The 22,215-nt window shown below is 39.7% G+C and overlaps 1 protein-coding gene across 1 annotated transcript; it reads left to right on the top strand.

Moving 5' to 3' along the window:
- Nucleotides 1–422: 422 nt before the first annotated feature.
- LOC142097666 (melanin-concentrating hormone receptor 1-like) lies at nt 423–8,683 on the top strand. Its single transcript, XM_075179712.1, has 2 exons — nt 423–926; nt 3,606–8,683. Exons 1-2 carry the CDS (start codon nt 845–847, stop codon nt 4,604–4,606), a joined length of 1,083 nt encoding a protein of 360 aa, XP_075035813.1. The 5' UTR covers nt 423–844; the 3' UTR covers nt 4,607–8,683.
- The last annotated feature ends 13,532 nt before the right edge of the window (nt 8,684–22,215 follow it).

Genomic DNA, 22,215 nt, shown 5'->3' with positions numbered 1-22,215 from the left:
CTAGTAAAAGCTAATCCATCACAGTCAGACACAATTTTCTCCCTAGGTTGTGTTCATATTTTCTTGCTATGCTAACAGTGGTGCATCTTGTTTCCCCTGCGGAAAATACTCTTTGGACCATTTTCCTATGTGCCTCTAATTACCTGTAAGCCACTGCACACAAGCCTTTGAACCGCCACACACTGCCTCTAGGAACTGCCATATTTAATTAGAAAGGTTCCTTCAAACAGCAACAAGAGCCAGGAATAAAAACAGTTTGTACTTTTGAGAAAAAAAGAGCGCCAAGGTAATTTAGCTTATCTTGTATTAAGTCTCAGCAAAACCCTTCAGCATTTTATTTTAGTTCACTCTGACAGCTAAAAGAAACTGCTTAAAAGCTGCCCTTCATTCCAGCTGCTCAGAATTAAGAGGATTTCAAATCAGAATGGTTGCAGTGGTTCTCTTCAGAAAAAAAAATAGTTTTCTCTCCTCTCACACTGCATTCTTTGCAGTAAATGAATAAGTTGGTATATTTGCCTGGTGCAACATATGGAAATCTGTATTGATTCCCCATCTCATTGTGATATCAAGAAGACAAGCGCCTTGTATCCAGAGGGAAGCTTGCTCTATTAAAGAAATATTGTCCCCTTTAGCCAGAGGGGGGTGCAAGGAGCAGGCAGAATCGCAGCTCACACAGTGCCACATTCTGCACAGCATCTTGTAGGGAAAGCAGGTCGTATTCAGAGATGCTGGATCCCACATGTTCTTTCTGCTTACGCAAGGAGCTTCATCTATCAAGGACTTTGCTAAATGTCAGTTGAGGATGCTGGTAAACTGCATTGAATGATTGCCATTGCAAGAAAACATGGATTTTCCTGCAGATTTGGAAGAGGAGATCAGTCTGCAAGACAACAATTCCCAGATAATTCGTAACTTTTCCTTTTCTGGTGGGTAGAGGTGCAGTATAGCTGTATTATATGACCTCATACTTGTCTGTTGGATTTCCTATGTATATATATCTTTTATTTGTATTCCACCTGGAAAAAACTCTTACCTTTAATATGAAATAATGATAATTTGGTCTAAGCTGATTTCTAATGTATTTCTAAAATAACTCTAGATGATATATGAACATAGCTTTAGTTCACTAAATAATAACTCATGATTACAAATTTTGTATTTAAATTTACTCTATGTTGTAGTTTTCCCCAATATGTATATGCAGGAAGATATATATATATATATATATATATATATATATATATATATATATATATATATATATATATATATATATATATATATATATGTGTGTGTTTTATGCTTTTAATATGTCATTTACATATACTATCTGAATGCATATATAAATATCAGAATATATGCTTTGTTCCCAAAAATTCATGATGAGCTATCTGAAAGTGTCTTGGGGTGGTTAGAGCAGTTTGTTTTGAACAGGATATTTGGTGCTTCTAATATTTCAGGTTACTGAAGACATTCATACATTGTAAGTTTATAAATGTAGAAGAGTGCCAGTATTATCCTGAGCAGGATCTATGGGTTATTATTCGTTATAGTCTTGTTTTAAACTTTCCAGTAAAATTATAATGCAAATCCCTCTTGCTTCTTTTGGTAATCACTCCGGAATGTACAATCAGGTATGTACTATACAATAATAATGTGGTCGTGTTTCAAGGGCAAACTCATGTATACTGGTCTCTTTAAAGACTTTATAAATATCAGTACTAATCAACAATCAATTGGAGATTTAAATAAACATAGCAATGGTGCACTGAGAATTTGGGGTCCATATAACCTACCATATCATTTTCTTGGTCAGTTCAGTGTACTCATTCCAATTAGGTGTTCTGCAATATGTAAATGTTAAAATTAAGTAATTGTTATAATGCACGCCTGTACAACTTGCATTGTATAGTGCTGTGGGAGATTTATAAATCGGCACAAATAAGAACCCCAAGAGCTCACACTCTAAGTAGAAAGATTGTAAACTGAAGTACGCAACAATTATAAGATGTTTATCTTATTATATATTACTATAGATGTTAAGTAGAACACATGGGGGTAAATGTATCAAGCTGTGGGTTTGAAAATGTGGAGATGTTGCCTATAGCAACCAATCAGATTCTAGCTGTCATTTATTTAGTACATTCTATACATGACAGCTTGAATATGATTGGTTGCTATAGGCAACATCTCCACTTTTTAAAACATGCAGCTTGATAAATTTACACCTTGGACTTATTTAGGGAAGAAGACCTTATATCTCTTGACATGTGTGTTACAGTTATTAATAGTAGAAACAGACATGTCCTGCTCTGCAGAAATAAAAATGAAACCTCATTTGAAGATAATATTAAAAAAAATGCCATCTTGTGTACAAATAGTCATGAAAAATAGTGGACTGTTTGCTTGGAGATGCCTTTGAATAAAATGGAAATGAAGCGCCTCTCAAACATTATTGTCTTCTTTTATTTAGCAAGAACAGTCATACTAAACAAAAACGTTTTAAAATAATGGCAATTTAACAAACAGATGTGCTTTATTAAGGAATATCAAAGTACAGCTCCATAATTCAAACAATCAAGCAGCAGCATAAAGCTGTTCAGTGTAGGACAATTAATGTACACAAAAGATTTCTTTTACCACTTATGTATCCACTGAAATAGTAGAGCATTATGGAAACCTTCATTTCCATAGGTCCTGCAGGGAATAGAACCATATTTCAAGTTTTCAACCTTGTGTTATTTTCAGGATGAAAGGCACCTAAATGAACATTAAACTTTGTAATCTTTACAGAGGCAGTAAACCAAGTACTTCAAACCTCAAGTGGCTTATTTAATCCTGTCTAAGATCAATGTTTGTGAATCCACTAATGGCAAACTGTACACAGCTTTCATAGAAAAAAGCGATGTCTTCTATGAAGGAGGTATGCATGGTTCTGTAACAGCATTGGATGTAAGACAATGATAGTGAGAAAATCCAGCTGGTTATCTACGTGGCCTTGACATATTATCTGAATGTATGTAAATATCAGTAAATAATATTTGTTCCCAAAAATCCATAACGAGCAAGCTCAAAGAGTCTTGTAGTCATTGGACTGTACATTCGGTATCAATAATTCAAACCTCTGCCATTTTGCCTGATATTATCCCATTGACACATGCTGATCTAGGGCCTGATTCATTAAGGATCTTAACTTAAGACACTTCTTATTTAAGTCTCCTGGACAAAACCATGTTACAATGCAAGGGGGGCAAATTAGTATTCTGTTTTGCACATAAGTTACATACTGAGTGTTTTTTCATGTAGCACACAAATACTTGATAGCTTATTTGAATACTAAAATTTAAAGTTGATATTTGTGTGCTACATGAAAAAATAGTCAGTATTTAACTTATGTGCAAAACAGAATACTAATTTGCACCCCTTGTATTGTAACATGGTTTTGTCAAGGAGACTTAAATAAGAAGTTTCTTAAGATCCTTAATGAATCAGGCACCTAGACAGTAAGCAGTTTGTTTTGGAGAGGATATTCAGTAAGGTAAGCCAAATGTAGTGTATTAAGTGTCATGATATAGTCTTCTTACATCTTATTTTTGTCTTTACAGATCCTACCAGCAATGTCACCTATGCCAATGTAATAATGCCAACTGTGTTCGGAATTATTTGTTTGCTGGGAATAATTGGCAATAGCGTTGTCATCTATACTGTATTCAAGAAGTCCAAATTCCGGTGTACCAGCAGTGTTCCTGATATTTTTATCATCAACCTTTCAGTGGTAGACTTACTCTTTCTTCTGGGGATGCCATTCCTAATCCACCAGCTCCTTGGCAATGGAGTTTGGCACTTTGGAGAAACCATGTGCACGCTTATTACAGCACTGGATACCAACAGTCAGTTCACTAGCACTTACATACTCACCGCCATGTCTATTGACCGATACCTGGCAACAGTTTACCCTTTTACGTCAGCAAAATACAGAAAGCCACCTATAGCTATCATGGTCATCTGCATCCTTTGGGTGTTGTCTCTCCTAAGTATAACTCCTGTTTGGATGTACGCTAGACTTATTTCTCTTCCTGGTGGAGTTCTGGGCTGCGGAATCACACTGCCAAATCCAGAGAGTGATATTTATTGGTATACGTTGTATCAGTTCTTCCTTGCTTTTGCCATTCCATTTGCAGTCATCTCCTTAGCATATAGGAGAATTCTATTGAAAATGGCATCCTCGGAAGCCCTCACCGCACAGAGGAGCTCCAGGATACGGACAAAGAAAGTGACCAGGACAGCTATCGCGATTTGCTTGGTGTTTTTCATTTGCTGGGCACCGTTTTATGTCCTTCAGATAATTCAGTTGGTAATGGACCAGCCTACGTTGGCCTTTCATTATGCTTACTGTGTGGCAATCAGCATGGGCTATGCCAACAGCTGCATCAACCCTTTCATCTACATCATCCTGTGCGAAACATTTAGGCGTAGGTTCATTGTCTCAGTTCGTCCAGCAGAAGACCATCCACAGGGCAGGATCAGGATGAAATTTGGAACAGATCCTCCTTCAGGTAGTGGACAGCCATTGCTTCACCTTGTTCCTGTTTCTTCTGGTAGCTAACCAAATCAGGAGTATTTTATAAAGTGACTCCAATAACCTCTAAAAACCATGGAACCGTGAAAGAGCATCAGGTTGAATATCTTGGTAATGAGAATGCATCTAATTTCATTACAGAAGCCCCCTGCCAAGTATCAATTAGGGCAAACTCTGCCGGATCATCAATTGTGCAGATTGTTTGTTTCAAACATGCTGTACCCTTGTTTTAAATGCAAGCAAATAACTTTCTGCTGTGTTTATTGGCACATTGTATGAGGTTCTTGTCTCTCAATTTATACATACTGGGAATTTAAAATGCCTTCACTTATCACAAACCTGTTCGGCCTTGGCAACTCCCATTCTCCGGCTTCTCATCTGTGCACTTTCTCTGGCTACAGCCGAACAAATGGCTTGATTCTTTTTCACAGCTAGTCAAAGTGGATTCTTGTCATAGCAGCTGAGCTGGATTATCATGTTTGAAAAGACAGAAAAGATAAGCATATGCAATGCACCAAAATCATTTATGGTAGAAAATCTAAAATATCCAGAGGTGAACCTCGGCTATTAGGCATGTGAGCAATCATAACAAAATCATATGGCTTATTAAGGGGCATTACCAGTTTTACTCCAACCAACTGTGGCCATAAAACATAATATTCCGGGCCATGACTCAAAAAATCCAAGTCTTTCTTTGCCTATTCTCCTATAAGGCTATAGTGGATATGAAGAAAATATTCTAAACAACATTGTAATCAAGAGAAACAAAGAACTTTCTGAATTATTTATGAATTTGCACCAACAGTAATGGATTTCTAATTAGGTACATAAGGCATATGCCTAAAGGCATTTGGATACGAGTGGCAGCTTAACCTGTTCATTTCTAATTATTAGCTTCACTTATGTACAGCTGAATCTGTTAAAGTTGCTTACATTTCCAATTATTTTAATGATAACAAAACGTTTATAATGGACCCATCAATGCAGCCTGTAACATTTCTTGTTCCCACAAATAACCTCTTACATTGGTGGCGGAATCTGTTATGGATATATGCTACCTACCAAGTGCATTTCCGCAGGTAAGGTACTCTAAATGCAGAAATTGAAAATAAATATATGAAAGACCACAGATAGAAATTCAAATTAACTTTCCATATGCATCAGACCTCTGCCAGGAAATAGAAAATTGCTCTATCTGTTCCTCTAAATTGCTTCTCTAACCCTGCTCACTGACTGATGGTTTGACTGGTAAACTGCTAAGAGCATGCTCAAGAGCCTACTGTGACTTTTTACTGGAAGGAAGTACAGGTCAGGAAACACAGAGGAGAATGGATCAAAGAGGTCCAAGTTCCAGGATGGAGACAGCTGCAAAAAAAGCATACATAAATACTATAGTAGCATTAAAGATGCGAATAAATAAAGTTTAATTTAATGAATTAAAATTCTAAATTAGTTTGTGTTGCCAGCTTCTCAGACCTCTTCTGTCTTAAGCCATATATAACCAAATTGCATTGTCAATGGTAAGGAATTGTCCTGAATTGGAGAGCTGTCCTTCGACTCTTGGTGCTAGATTTACTAAGCTGCGGGTTTGAAAAAGTGGGGATGTTGCCTATGGCAACCAATCAGATTCTAGCTTTCATTTATTTAGTACCTTCTACAAAATGACAGCCAAAATATGATTGGCTGCTATAGGCAACATCCCCACTTTTTCAAACCTGCAGCGTAGTAAATCTAGCCCTTGGTGTCACTCTTGGCTCTGGAGAAGTCAGTCCATCCATAGTGCTTCAGCAGACTGACTACAATCTACTTGTTTTCCCTGCATGAAAAGTAGTGACCTATCTCTCCAATACATGTAATGGGAAGTTTTCTAGGGGGTTCCTTAAATAAATGGAAATATTATGAAAACAAAAAATGTTCAAATATGATGAGCAAGTGATTAAGTAAGCAGATGTCCAGTGGAAACAACATCTTACAGCTGCCTATATTACTAGTTAAAGTCAAGCAAATTCAGAGTCGAATGCACTTCACATCGTTGTTGTCTACAGTTAAGAAATAAAACACCTGAGATTCCTTGGAATGTATAAACAAACCAGTACAAGATACATAGTCTGTGTTTACTGCAATAATTTGTCTAACATGGTTCCTTAATGCTAGATCAATATTGGGCAGCATGGTACTGTAGATTTTATTGCTCCACAGGCCCTTGGTGCCACAAGAGGCCAAATATTAATGTATTCAGGGAACCATCAGATTTCATTATAAGATGGAAGCAGTAGTGGGAAGTGTTCATGCACCCCAGACAAGAGGTTGACCTATGGCTGAATAGTCGAGATGGTTAGAAAATATCACTATGCATAGATTGTCCAATGCAGGACGTACACTGTGATATCAGAGTCAGTAGGAAAAGAATCAAAGAGGGTAAATTACTCACAGGGTCAGGAAGTCACAAGTGGTAATAATGGCCAAGTGCGGCTTCCTGCCAGTTGCCCAACGGGGTGCTGGATTACAACGGTAAACTAAAGTATTGTGACTTGATAGGGTCATTATTCTATGTGTTTCAGTAAAGATCATGTCCCAACATAAAGTACAGTGGTTGTAGCAGATTTAAAAGGGGGTTGCTCGCTTCAGGGAAGGTAGCAAGTGGGGGCTAGCTGTGGATTAGCTTCAGTCATATTCCACTTTCTGCCAATATGTCAAATACCCCCCTGTCAAATTTTTCTTGCCACAGACATTGTGAAATAAATATAATAAGCTTTACTTTGGTAGATTGGAGCCTGTCTGTTAACTAAGAAGCTAAAGGTGCTATAATGAGGACAGACATGGAAACCACCATGTAAATAGCCTATTCCAATAATGATTTAACATTTTCAATGTCTCTTTTTGGGCAATTAGCATACTGTAACAATGAGTAAATTGGCAACAAGCATATGCCCAGAAATGAATGATATATATCAACATAAAAATATGAATCCTGATGCTTAAATTTACATAATCAAAATTTATTTTGAAGAAACACATGATAGTTGGTGCAATTTTAAAAGAGTACTTTAACTTCTGTGAGCCTTTAGATGGTTCAATAAGCTTCTTTTCTGGGAATGAAATGATTTTATTTAAACAAATTTGTTTTTGTTTTTTGCACATGTACCCATAGGACCTCATTTATGAAACGCACTAGATGCGCAGAGCAAAATGTCTTGGTTTTGGACCACGGTGCCTAGTGGTTTATCCAGGGCATGCCTACTCTGCACTCTCAGGGGACGCCCTAGCAAAATAGAAGTGTGTCTATGAGTGCAGAGACTCAGAAACATCATTCCCCTAACCTTCAAACATTCCCTGAAAACTTCCCTCTTTATACAAGCCTGTCAATGAAGAACCTTCTTAACCTCTCTAGGCTATTCTACGCAATTACCATCCCACTACACAGTTCCTGCCAAACTTATATTTATTCTGTTTTTGCAATATACCCCCAGACTTACATTTTTGTGTAACTGGATCATATAGCTCCCCTAAGCATTCTTCTCATTGCAGTCTGGCTGGACCAATATGCAGTCTGTGACAATTACCCTTATGTATACCAATTACAACTCCGATTTTCCTGTTCAACCTTTGCTCATATGGTGGATGGTGTAGGTACATTTCACAATCACCTCTTCTTGATTTCACCCATCAGTCAAACTCACTTCACTAAACACTTAGCCCAGAACTCCACTCACTTTCCACCACCAAGCCTGTAGCTGGGCTTTGGGGTTACACCCATCAAATTGGGGTATGTAGGGTAATCCTAACCACCAGAGTTATACTTTTAACCACTTGGGTCCTGTGATCACACCCATCAATGCCCCGATATGAAGCACCCATGCTTTTGTCACAAATGACGCATGCTTTGAAATCATTACTATAGATTGTAAGCTTGGTACCGCCAAAGTGGATTTTGCACTGTGCCTCAACAATTGCGTTTCATAAAAGACATCTGTACTGTAAAGACATCTCAATGAATTGTTTATATACTGTATGTAGAGCATGCTTATGGGAGCTACAAATGATTGTAAAAAGGAATTGTGATGTACATGGACATAAATAAAATAGGTTTTGCAATGAAAAATATCACTGTGTGCACCTTAAGATTTTTGCTTTGCTATTGTGAATATCATACATAATATATTCTTACAAACATGAATTTCTTTTCACGGTGTGTAACCTCGGACAAAATAGGTATTGAGAGCAAAAACCATGGCACATGAATTCTCAGTTAGCATCCTGCTAATTGCTAATAGTAAAATGTATATACAATACTAAATTAGCAGTGCAAATTAACCTCCTTTATGGGGGAGCAAATACTTTGGCAGGCTTAGCTAGCTGCTACAGGAATTTTGTAGCTGTATTAACTGAGGTTTTGTATTGCTGAGAGTGGGCCAGGTACATGTTTGTGCATAGCTATGTGGAAAATGACCATTTAGGGGATGTAGCCTACTAAGTGGAGTGGAGCACAGAGCCTTTTTCTCTGTGTAAAAAGACTTAAATTCTACACATCATTATAGACAGTTGAAACAAGGCACTGTTGTATACATAACTTGACACCAACCAATGTAATAGATATCATCATAATCATCAGCTATTTATATAGCACTACTAATTCCGCAGCGCTGTGCAGAGAACTCACTCACATCAGTCCCTGCCCCATTGGAGCTTACAGTCTAAATTGCCTAACATACACCCACACAGACAGAGAGAGACTAGGGTCAATTTGAAAGCAGCCAATTAACCTACCAGTATTTTGGAATGTGGGAGGAAACTGGAGCACCCAGAGGAAACCCACGCAAACACGGGCAGAACATACAAACTCCACACAGATAAGGTCATGGTCGGGAATTGAACTCATGACCCCAGTGCTGTAAGACAGAAGTGCTAACCACTAAGCCACTGTGCCGCCCACAAAATTCTCAAGTAATGGAGGCAGTCCTGAAACCCCCTCACTCTCAACATTAATGTAAAACATATATGAGGCTAAACCAAGCAGTGTTTTAAGAGAAAAGAGGAAATAAATGAAGGGGTGGTTCTTCAGTAGTAGCAGACAATATTTCCTTTAAATAGTGCAAGGAAAAGGAAAGAATGAAAAGGTTAATCTAATGGTGACTCAACTCCGAAGGATGACATTGAAAACATTCAGAATTTTTTCATGTTTAAATGCAGAACGCTTAGCTTAGAAGGAACAGGGTTAGTAGGCTGCACTTTAGTAAATGACCTTTATTGTGCATAGACAACAAATCAATAGTGCCCCAAGTGGACACTTTAAAAATGACAGAAATGTGATTTTAATGTCAGCCGGTTGTTAAAACCCCTCCCCTATGAATTTCCTGTTAGCTTCAATGAGAAGTTTATGGAGCGACTTCACCAACTTCACTGTTAAATTTTAAAAAAAAGTCTTGTCTACTGGTGAATTTGGTGATGGCAGGAAGGTACGTACCATTTTGTATATTAACATATTGTAGCTATGGATGGAATGACTTTAAATATTTCGTTTTGTCCATTCTCCCTGTGAATCACATATATGATCTGGTAACACCTGCCTACCTGCTTTACATTTCAGTGTCTCCACATATAATGGTGTTACTGATGAATCAGTAAATTGAATGAGAAAGGCATTTGTACTTATATTGACACATGAATGAAAAACATGTATGAAACTCACGTTGTGATGGGATTAGTATTTAGGTCAGTGACTAGTGTTTAGGTGCAAACTATAGGTCTCCTCCAAGTTATTCAGAGTTTGAAATATAACTTAGCTTTAATCATCAACCTTAAAGAAAAAAATAACACTAGTTTAAAAAAAACCCAACCTAGCCCCAATAGGGAGTGCATTGTCGCTTATGCACACCCATCTTAAGCAGGCAGCTAGGCCTCTTACCACTTCCACTGCAGTGGCTTCAAACACAAATCCACAGTCCTTGTACTGCTGAGGGTCACTGTGGTCACTTGATGTGCTTCCAGCTCTGCAAGGACAGGGTGCTCTCCTATCTCCAACTGGTCCTAATTCTGTGCCGGCAACATCTCTCTCTCTCCGTAGTATCAAACAATCATGGGCTCCAGTCTAGTGGAATCCAACTCTACGGGGACAGACCTCTTGTCAATTTCCAACTCATCTTATCATAGGAGACAACGTTTTAAAATTACTTGTGGTGCTTATGTTACCCCCCTGTACTGATATAAGTGAAAAAAGCTATGCATTGACATGGTTAGTGGCTGCCCAAGCAACCACAGGGCTGGCTCCTTTACACCCTAGCTCTCAACTCCCCTTCTGATGAGTGTATTCACACACTTTTATAATCTTGTTGGGAACAAACTCCAGGACATGAACAGGTCCATACTAGCGCCACCGGATTATCACTTCTCTATAACTTGTTGTTTTTATCATGACACTCAGTGGTCGAAGTGGGAATTTTAAAGGAACTAGCTTGGAATTTTGAATTGAATGGCGGTGGCAGGGGGGAGGAGAGGAGGGGGTATTTAATGGCAACCTAGGTCCGCAGAAGTTTTAAGATTTTGATAGTGTGATATTAATTTTAGATGCTATTTAATCCTATCTCCGCTGCGTACCCCACCTCTCTGATATTATATACAGCAATGGCGCAAATGACAGAAAGAAGGCAATTTGTTTTTGGGATCCTTGTGTGGGTTCCTCATAGCAATTCAAAGTTGTTGAATATTTGGTAAAAAGACTATTCTGTACAATTTATTTAATTTATTTTTAAATTTTTCATTTTTGTATGGAGCTAGCCACTATAATGGAGATGATAAGGACATGGATTAAAGTTCCTGGAGCACAGGTTGTTAGTTCTTTGTATGACACTGTACTGGTTGTGGTGACACTGTACTGGTTGTGGTGACACTGTACTGGTTGTGGTGACACTGTACTGCTTATGGTGACACTGTACTAGTTGTGGTGACACTGTACTGCTTATGGTGACACTGTACTGGTTGTGGTGACACTGTACTGCTTATGAGCTTATGGTGACACTGTACTAATTGTGGTGACACTGTACTGCTTATGGTGACACTGTACTGGTTGTGGTGACACTGTACTGCTTATGAGCTTATGGTGACACTGTACTGGTTGTGGTGACACTGTACTGCTTATGGTGACACTGTACTAGTTGTGGTGACACTGTACTGCTTATGGTGACACTGTACTGGTTGTGGTGACACTGTACTGCTTATGAGCTTATGGTGACACTGTACTGGTTGTGGTGACACTGTACTGCTTATGGTGACACTGTACTGGTTGTGGTGACACTGTATTGCTTATGGTGACACTGTACTGGTTGTAGTGACACTGTACTGGTTGTGGTGACACTGTATTGCTTATGGTGACACTGTACTGGTTGTAGTGACACTGTACTGGTTGTGGTGACACTGTACTGCTTATGGTGACACTGTACTGCTTATGGTGACACTGTACTGGTTGTGGTGACTCTGTATTGCTTATGGTGACACTGTACTGGTTGTGGTGATACTGTACTGCTTATGGTGACACTGTACTGCTTATGGTGACACTGTACTGGTTGTGGTGATACTGTACTGCTTATGGTGACACTGTACTGGTTGTGGTGACTCTGTATTGCTTATGGTGACACTGTACTGGTTGTGGTAATACGGTACTGCTTATGGTGACACTGTACTACTTATGGTGACACTGTACTGGTTGTGGTGACACTGTACTGCTTATGGTGACACTGTACTGGTTGTAGTGACACTGTACTTGTTGTAGTGACACTGTACTGCTTATGGTTACACTGTACTGGTTGTGGTGACTCTGTATTGCTTATGGTGACACTGTACTGGTTGTGGTGATACTGTACTGCTTATGGTGACACTGTACTGCTTATGGTGACACTGTACTGGTTGTGGTGACACTGTATTGCTTATGGTGACACTGTACTGGTTGTGGTGACTCTGTATTGCTTATGTTGACACTGTACTGGTTGTGGTGATACTGTACTGCTTATGGTGACACTGTACTGGTTGTGGTGACTCTGTATTGCTTATGGTGACACTGTACTGGTTGTGGTGACACTGTGCTGCTTATGGTGACACTGTACTGGTTGTGGTGACTCTGTATTGCTTATGGTGACACTGTACTGGTTGTGGTGATACTGTACTGCTTATGGTGACACTGTACTGGTTGTGGTGACTCTGTATTGCTTATGGTGACACTGTACTGGTTGTGGTGATACTGTACTGGTTGTGGTGACTCTGTATTGCTTATGGTGACACTGTACTGGTTGTGGTGACACTGTACTGCTTATGGTGATGCTGCACAACTTATGGTGACACTGTACTGCTTATGGTGACACTGTACTGGTTGTGGTGACTCTGTATTGCTTATGGTGACACTGTACTGCTTGTGTTGACACTGTACTGTTTAGGGTGACACTGTACTGGTTGTGGTGACTCTGTACTGGTTGTGGTTGTGGTGACTCTGTACTGTTTAGGGTGACACTGTATTGGTTGTGGTGATAAGGAATCACTACAACCTGGACCATTTACAATAAACAGCCTCCTACCAACTCTAGTAAATGAAGAAATGTTACAGTTTTATGTCTGCCTACATCCTGGAAAGAAATGGATAGAAGATCAGCAAAAGGTATATTTCTATAGGTTATGGGCTTAATTCAAAATGCAAAACGAGTGTATTGGGCGTTTTTTTAAATGCACATGTAATTCAGACATACACAAGTCTATTTTCAACGAAAAGCAAATCTGAAGAAACGCAGATCATAGATACACTCTGCATATATGTCACTCGTCTTATTGAGACAGACACAAAGCACTGCTGGATACGTACAACACATATGTGGAATACAGAGTCTAAGCAGAAGAATTTAATGCAAATTATGGCACATATTGGCATTTATGTTCCTTAGAGAATCTGGCACCATATGTGCCATTGCTTGGGTACCTTATATCCAGGATGTTTCTGCTATTTGTAGTCATCTGGAATGACCAGTAGATGTCAGCTCTGCAGCTCTGAATGATTTAACTGGCTGGTTTACTAGCTGTGCTGTTCTGAAAGAAGGTATTAGCCAGTGCTGCTCCTTCTGTTTGTGCCTAGACTCTTTCTGGTGAGGGGGGCTGGTTGGCTGGCCGGTTGTTGGAGCGCCCTAAGCAGTGTGCTCCTCAAGTCTTCCTGTCAGAACAAAAGGGCTGATGAGTTGGCGGGAAGAGTGTCCCTGAAGTATGGTACCCTCCAGCCATGCTGACCGCATTCTACCCTCCCTGGCACCATGGTCAGGGCTGCCAAGAGGAATTCAGGGCCCGGGTACAACAAATTCATGGGGCCCCCCCTCATAGTCGAGTGAGCCCCAAAAATTTTCGGGGGTGTGGTCATACATTCAGGGGCGTGGCAATGTGCCGTTGGGGCGTGGCTAGCCTAATGGCGGTGCAAATTTTTTTGGGGTGTGGTCATACATTTGGGGGCATGGCAATGCACCGTTGGGGCGTGGCTAGCACATCAAAATCACTAGGTCCTGAATTCACCAGAGCGTCACATATGTCCCAGCACTCCTGACTTTTAAGACATCTAGCACCACAGTGTAGTATACAAAGAATGCAGTGTGTACACAAAGAGTTCAGTTTTTGCCTGCACCTTACATTGGGCACAACACTCACCAAAAATTTACATTGTCCCTACTAGAATCACAACATTTCACATACTCTGCTCCTCTCTCCTACCTGTTCTTCTCACTTTCACCACCTGTGACTGCTGCTTTCTTTAGTTGCGGCTTGTCCGGATCCTGGAATGTTGAAGGACCTATTTGGGAAAAAAAAATGGCTACATTTACAAAATTACAGCCAGCCCCGGCGTTAAATCAATAGCACCCACGATTAATAATTAAGCTTTCCTCCAGCCCCAACATTAAAATAATAGTATTCACATTTAATAAATAAACCTATTCCCTTCCTGCAAACAGCAATACCTATTTCCCGCAATCATTATTACTGCCATTAAATAACTCATAGTCACATTTAATAAATAGAACTCATTCTCCCTAAACTCCCCCTCATATTCAATAGCCCCCAAACCACCCCATCTTAAATTAATAGTCCCCACTATTAAATTGCCCCACCATCACTCTACAAACCAAATAGTGCCCATTAATTAGTGCTTCTCTCCCCATTTTTTTTTTTTTTAGTGTTTCTCTCCCCTTTTTTTTCAGTGTTTCTCTCCCCTTTTTTTTTTTTTTTTTTTACTCTCTGCCTCTCTCCCCTGTTTTTTTTTACTCCCTCTTCTTTATAGCACTGTCCCTTTCTGTTTCCCTCCCCTTGCCTCTCAGCTTCTTCACTTACCTTCTTTCTTCTCTTCTCTTCTCTTCTGTCTTCTCCGATTAAATTTGGCCACATTATTCTAGGAATAACGTGGCACTAAATGTATTACCGTAAATACAGTAATTTTAACCTGGATTTTTGCTTGCGACCCCAAGGGTTGCAAGCAAAAACCAGTGTTAAAATCACTGTACTAACGGTAATACTGCACACTTTTACCTTAGTAACGGTAGTAGTGCACAGGCGGGGTTGATTCGGCAGTAATGCAGTCAATTGAATTCCCCCCCTTGCTGTATTAATGGAGACACCCTGCGGTCTCCACTAAGTCCTATGCTTTACAGTTGCCATTTACATTGACAAACATCATTGACATACTGTGCTGCACATAATGTCTAGTTCTAATTTAATTTAATCAATAGAAATTGCAAAAAGATCAGGATCTGACAGAGTTGATATTTCAGACAAAAATAAAACAAACCTCACAAAAGCAGCTCTTAATAATTCATATGACTGAAATTTCTTATACTGCATGACTTTCTTATCAGTCAGTCACATTTGTTACAGATTAGACAAATATTCAAAGACCTGCAAACAAAGTCTGCAAACATACAGTGTACCGTGCCTTTGAAAATTATGATTTGTCCCGGTTCTGTTCATGAGATAGCACCCCATATGTGAACATTTAGGGGATGCTTTGACTTTGGTTTCCTAGACTGATCGGTTCTGTTTCTAAATTATTCCTGAAAATGCTCTAATGCCAAATATATTTCATCTTTTATTCTGTCATTTTTGTTTTCATGTGTGTATTTTGTCTACCTTGTATGTTGTTTTATACATGTCCTGTTATCCCTATTGTACGGAGCACTGTGGTTTAAAAATCTATGATAATAATAATTAAATTGTCGCCCACTGTCAATCCAAGCTCAGTCCTGTGTTACTCTTTTCTTTAATTCACATCTCGTATGATGCGGAAAATTCTCTGTGAGAAACATATGTGCAGCACTGACAATTTGGTATTGTTAAGAAATGAGGCTGTTGTACACATGTACATTATACTTACACAATTTATACTGCCTATGTTTGCATTACACTGATGTATACTGTACCTGGTGGGACCGAACATCTAACCAAGTTGGTATGTTATACCTTGTATGCTGCTTTGGGAGATTTTGATGCTTCATTTAGTTCTCTGTAAATGAATGAAGGACAAGCACAGTTATTAGATTAGAGCACAACCATACTGTATTGAGGAATCACAGAGGTGTAATACAGGTTTTGTATGAATAGCACACCTGTTTCTTTTCAATCCTTTGACATAGTCAGTGGCGCACGCAGGGGGGGTTTCTGAGTCTCTAAACCCCCCCCCCTGCGCTAACTAAGTGGCCACTGTTCTATACAGCAGCCGCGGCGCTGTCAAAGCAGCATCCGGGGCGCACGCAGGGGGGGTTTTTGGGTCTCCAGAAACCCCTCCCCTCCGCTAGCGAAATGCCCCACTGTGCTATACAGCAGCCGCGGCGCTGTCAAAGAGGCGTCCGCGGCGGTGCTGTATTGTATACAGCACCGCCGCAGATGCCTCTTAGACAGCGCCGCGGCTGCTGTATAGGACAGCGCTGGCGAAATGAAGCTGCTGCGCATGCGCAGCAGCTCTCTCTGTGGTTTTTTTTTTTTTGGGGGTCGGCGGGGGGAAACCCCCCCCCCCCCCGACAATCCTCTGTGCGCCGCTGATAGTGCCACACGCTTGGTCTGTTCCCGTGAGTACTGGAGCTTTGCCTCCATTTCTGAATGATTGGTACAGACTGGCCTTTTTGCCATAATGTAAATCTTATTATGCTAATCATTATTATTATTATTATTATTATTATCATTATTAATTTTTATTTATAAGGCGCCACTAGGTATCCGTAGCGCCGTAGAGGGACAGACAGAAATACGGTACAGGGTGAGACAGCACGGTACAGTTAACAAGAAGCACAGTAACTCAGAAACGGTGGAGAACAGGAGGAGAGGAGGCCCTGCTCGAAGGAGCGTACAATCTAAGGGGAGGGTAGGACGGACAGAGACTCAAGGATGTGAGGAGGAAAGGGGAGAGTGGAGGCAGGGACGGAGGGGGGGAGGAAGAGAAAAACGATGAGAAGTGAGGTAGTTGGGGGACAGGAGGGGGGCAGGAGTGGGAGGGGGATGGGTGGGAGACTGGAAGGAGGGCAGTTAAGTGGGGGACTGGAAGGCTTTGAGGAAGAGGTGGGTTTTTAAGGCCCATTTGAAGCTGGGCAAGTTGGGGGAAGTTCTGATGGAGCGGGGGAGCTTGTTCCAATGGAGGGGGCAGCGCGGGAGAAGTCTTGGATGCGAGCGTGGGAGGAGGTAACCAGGGGGGAAGAGAGGCAACGGTCATTGGCCTAACGCAGAGGGCGGGATGGAGCGTGAATGGAGATGAGGTTGGAGATGTAGGGAACAGTGTTTATATTCTTTGTGCATATTCTTGTCAATATGTTGTATGTAGCAACAGAAACTGCAATGTAAAGTACAGCTCACTGTATTGTCAATCATAACTACATCCCAGTATTGTACCTGCAGACATTCGTGAAAGGTGTCTCCAAATGTCATCACTCCTATTAGGCAAAATATTATTAATACGTTGTTGTGGTGGCCGAGTACTTGATGGGATTCCTTCCCTTACCTTGTCCTCCAGACACGAGTCAGGTTCTTTTTTATTCGGACATCCGGTGGTCAGGAGATAAATACTTCAATGAGAGGGACAAGGATTGGACAAATAACTTGGGTTTATTAATAATGCGGTAAAGATAATTTTGGTAAGCAACCGCGCCACTGACCCCTTCAACTCAATGGTAATGACAAAATATTAATTTGATCAACATAGAGCACAATAGCATTTAACATATAATAACAATAAATCAATTTTCAGGTAAATCACTTAACATTAATATTCAACTAAAACATTTGGTGCACCAATATTATCCCTGGTAACGTTACCATATTTTACACTCAGTCCTGGGCTGAACTGTGCACAGGAATTTAGTAGAAGTGCTGCACGTGGTTGGGGCCCATAAATTACTTTTTCACGCCAAATAAACTGATGATCTTTTGTATTACACAGTCTCTTTTGTGTGTACTCACAGACCTCTCTATTTTCTCTCCTCTCACACTGTTCTCAGTACATAGCTCAGTCTGTTTAGTGTGATGTCACAGATCTCTATACTGCTTATTTGTTTTCAGTACTTTCCTTTTTACTCACACCTCTCTCTGGCTCACTTCTTATCTTCTCTTCTTACACTTACTTCACTTTTAATCTGCTTATATATCACTTTGTCCGATTTTCATTCTGTTCCTATTTTTCTCTCTCAGTCTATGCAGACACAAGGATCTCTCTCAGTCTATGCAGACACAGGGATCTCTCTCCCTCAGAGGTCTAGAACTTTCCTCTTCCCACTGCCTTCTGGGAGTTCACAGTTATTACCAAACTCAGTGGACTTGTTGCTATGACACACACTCCTCCTTCCTGTTACTCCCGGCAACCACCAACCACTCCCAACTGTCACTTCTCCCTAAAGAATTTTTTTTTTATTTTTTTTAAATCTTTATAAACACTTAACAATTAACAAATTAAATTAACAAATTAAAAACATATAGATACACCCCAGGGTACTCAGATTTTGGGGCACCACATTGTGATTGCTGAAGTTCTAGTCTATGGGGTATATTTACTACTATTGAATAGGTGGAGATGTTGCCTATAGCAACCAATCAGATTCATTTTGTAGAATGTACTAAATAAATGACAGCTAGAATCTGATTGGTTGCTATAGGCAACATCTCCACCTTTTCAAACCCATTGTTTAGTAAATATACCTCTCTGTGAGAAGACATGCCTATCACTAGGCTGAATCTCTGCTCCACTCCCTATGCAAGTATATGTAGCCAACTGAAAACACTGTAGAGGGTGCAGTCAGAAAAGCATTTACTTCTGTTAATCCAGTGACCAATGACGTTCATAAGGGCGTATTCAATTGTTTGCCGTGACCACCGAAAAACGAGCGCGTTAAAACTATTACCGTTTATACGGTAATTACTCGCTCAATTTCAGCTCACAGCTCCCTGAGCAGCGAGCTGAAATAGAGCGAGTAAATTACCGTATGAACGGTAATTACGCGCAATATTACCGTATACATGGTAATATTTTTCGAGCTCTCGTTTTTCGGCGGTCACGGTAAACAATTGAATACGCCCCAATAATGTTCAGTCAGTACCTGCAATGTGGCACACACACACTGCTGAATCCAGGGGGTAACTCTGCATCACCGAGCCCCTGGATTCAGACCCTGTTACCTCCTGGGCCCCGGCTTTGCTCTGAAAAGCAGGGGTAAAAGATATGCCTTCTAGCAAGCATATATGTTATTATGCCTCCTAACAAGTATATATGTATGTTTCTGTAGGTCTGCATAAGTTGTATATGTATAAACACACTTAACTGTACTTGGCAGATGTTAGAACAGAAACTTACTTGATTCTGGCATTATGCCCACCTGCTGCGGGTGAGCAGGAGGGCATAATGAGTAAAACCACCACCAGTGCTATAGCCTGAACTGGTTACCACTAATGCAAGGGGATAAAAAGCATGGGGTCCCCTGCAAAAGAACATTAGAGTCAACCTATGTAAACTAGAAAGCTTGGGATTGGATTCTAAGATGGTTGAATGGATAAGATCTTGGGTGCAGAATAGAAAACAGAGAGTTGTAGTAAATGGAGTGCATTCACAGGAGGGAAAGGTTACCAGTGGATTACCTAAAGGATCCGTACTTGGACCAATGTTTTTTAAGATCTTTATTGGTGACATTGCAAATGGTATAATAGACATCCAGTAAATCTAACTTTTAGTTTTTTGGAGTCTTCTCATCTGGTAGTGTTGCAGTTCAACAATGATTCTTGATATGTAACATTGTTTATTAACGACAAATTGTAAAGCGCTACGAAATTTGCTGGCGCTATATAAATAAATGTTGATGATGATGATGTTAATGATGAAATTGCCCTCACATGATATTTTAACATAGTTGTCTAGCTCATCAGTAATAGGGAGTACTGTATATTTCAATCACAATAAGGGTTCATGTGTTAAATTGTTTCTGCTTCTTAAACTCTGTATAAGCACAGTGCAGCCATAAAAAAACATTTTAAAAAAAGAGTTTCCTAACAAATAGCTGTGCTTAATGCTCATGAGCTGTCTGTTTGGAATATTGTCGTTCCATACCTTATAATGAGCACTATTATAATGTATTTGATTGATACCTACATTGTAATAGTGCTTATTATAAAGTAAGAAAAGACAGTATTTCAAAAGGACGGCTCGTGCACATTAAGCACAACTGTTCATTAGGTAGTTCTTTTATGAGTCAAGCGAATGAGATGTTCACACATTTTTCGGAAAAGGTTATCCTGCCACTATATACAAAACACAGTAGATGAGGTTAATTTGAAAGAGTTTTTCTCTTGTCTATGACTCCTAGATTAGATTAAAAATAAAAGAATAGGACAAATTTAGAAGATGACTCCAATGCAGCTTTTATTTTAAGATTCATCATATTATATTAAGTGAACCTTTAAAATAACTATTCCATCTGAATAGAAGATCCCATATTGAGAGACCTTTTATCTGTTGATCAAGTTGTTGTAGTTAAAGGAGTGAATTTGAACAAATACTAACCCCCAGTTTCTTGAAACCAGTTCCCAATAAACTGCCTAATAAATGTGACAATTCAGGTATGAATATGAACTGGATTCCATCGGAATCTGGGCTGTTACAAATGTGGTGGAGCAGGATATATCACATGAAAATACATCACAAATAAAGTTAATTAGAAGTTATCCAATTTTGGAGAAAAAAAATACAGTTTATTGTGGAAGTTCTGGCACTATTTTATCTGAAGTCCTTTATTGTGAATTGTTGGGGAATATTAATGTGCACTGCCCTCATCACCATTGTTCTCTGGACTGTGCTTTGTGGATATGTGGAAACAGATTGACTATATGGGATGTTTTGGAGTTAAAAGTACACTTTGTGGAACTTGTGATCTGTGGACTTTCATGCGCTATACGCTTAAATGTTCCTCCAGATATCAGTTTCAAGTGTATTTTATATATATATATATGTGTGTGTGTATATATATATATATATGTGAATATATTGTAACAAAAGGAGGCATTTAGCTGGCAATATGCAGAGAAAGCAGGGAAGTAGAGTAAAACATTTGTGCAGTAATGCACCTAGATTGAATGTGAAGACTTATGTATGAAAAGCAATAGTTTAAGTTTGGTTAAACTTACACGATTTGAAATCCTTCCTCTCAGCAAACAGACAGGGTGTGTCTGTTAGTGCAAACAGAGCCAGGGATGGGTGTTTCCTTTTTAAAGAGAAGGTGGGTGTGTCACCTGTCCATCAAGCTAAGGCTGGGGGAGGAGTATCAGGTATAAAAGCTTGTTTGTATCATTTGTTCACGGAGACCAACGCTGGGGTAGCTGGCTGGTCTTGAGAGAGTGCTGGTCTATGTATAGCAAGCGTTTAGGGTCTCCATAATTGCTGTGAAAGTATACGGTGTCAAAACATTTATCATCCTGACAATAAAGCCACATAAAAAGAAAGAAGTTGTTCGCGTGTGCTTCTGCAGTAGCGGGCTCTTGCCACAATATATATATATATATGTGTGTGTGTGTGTGTGTGTGTGTATATATATAGATGTGTGTGTATATATATATATACACATGTGTGTGTGTGTGTATATATATATATATATATATATATATATATATATATATATAAATAAAATATACCTACTAGAGTTTAACGCCTTTGGCACTCAGGGGGCCTGATACATTAAGGAGCATAACTGGACATTTTTTTTTGCATAAAATGCGCATAATTGCTCTGCGCATGCCCAGAACTGCACCATAAGCCACAGAACACAGCAACGGTCAATTCATCTTTGAGTGCAAAGGACACTTACTACAGCCTACAAGTTCAGGGAGGGAACAGGGTGTGGAAGGGGTGTTTTCCTGTAGTCAATGTACAGTAAGGACGTGCCAAGCTCCAGCGCACACAGCAGTATTTGATTAAAGCTCTGGGCATCTGTGAGGTACTTGTTTATCGGACGTATCTCTTGGTCCAGCTCTAGGGCTAGTCTAAGACCTGAGTACTAGTGATGACGGCTGAGTAGGCATGCTAGAACATGTGTTTGTGATCAGGAGCAATTGTAAAAATGTTTTTTATCTACAGTAGGCATTAATTGCATCCTAATAAATGTTTTTCC

Source organism: Mixophyes fleayi, chromosome 7, assembly GCF_038048845.1.
Source record: "Mixophyes fleayi isolate aMixFle1 chromosome 7, aMixFle1.hap1, whole genome shotgun sequence".
NCBI classification, from domain to species: domain Eukaryota; kingdom Metazoa; phylum Chordata; class Amphibia; order Anura; family Limnodynastidae; genus Mixophyes; species Mixophyes fleayi.
This window is presented reverse-complemented; position numbering and strand designations above follow the sequence as displayed.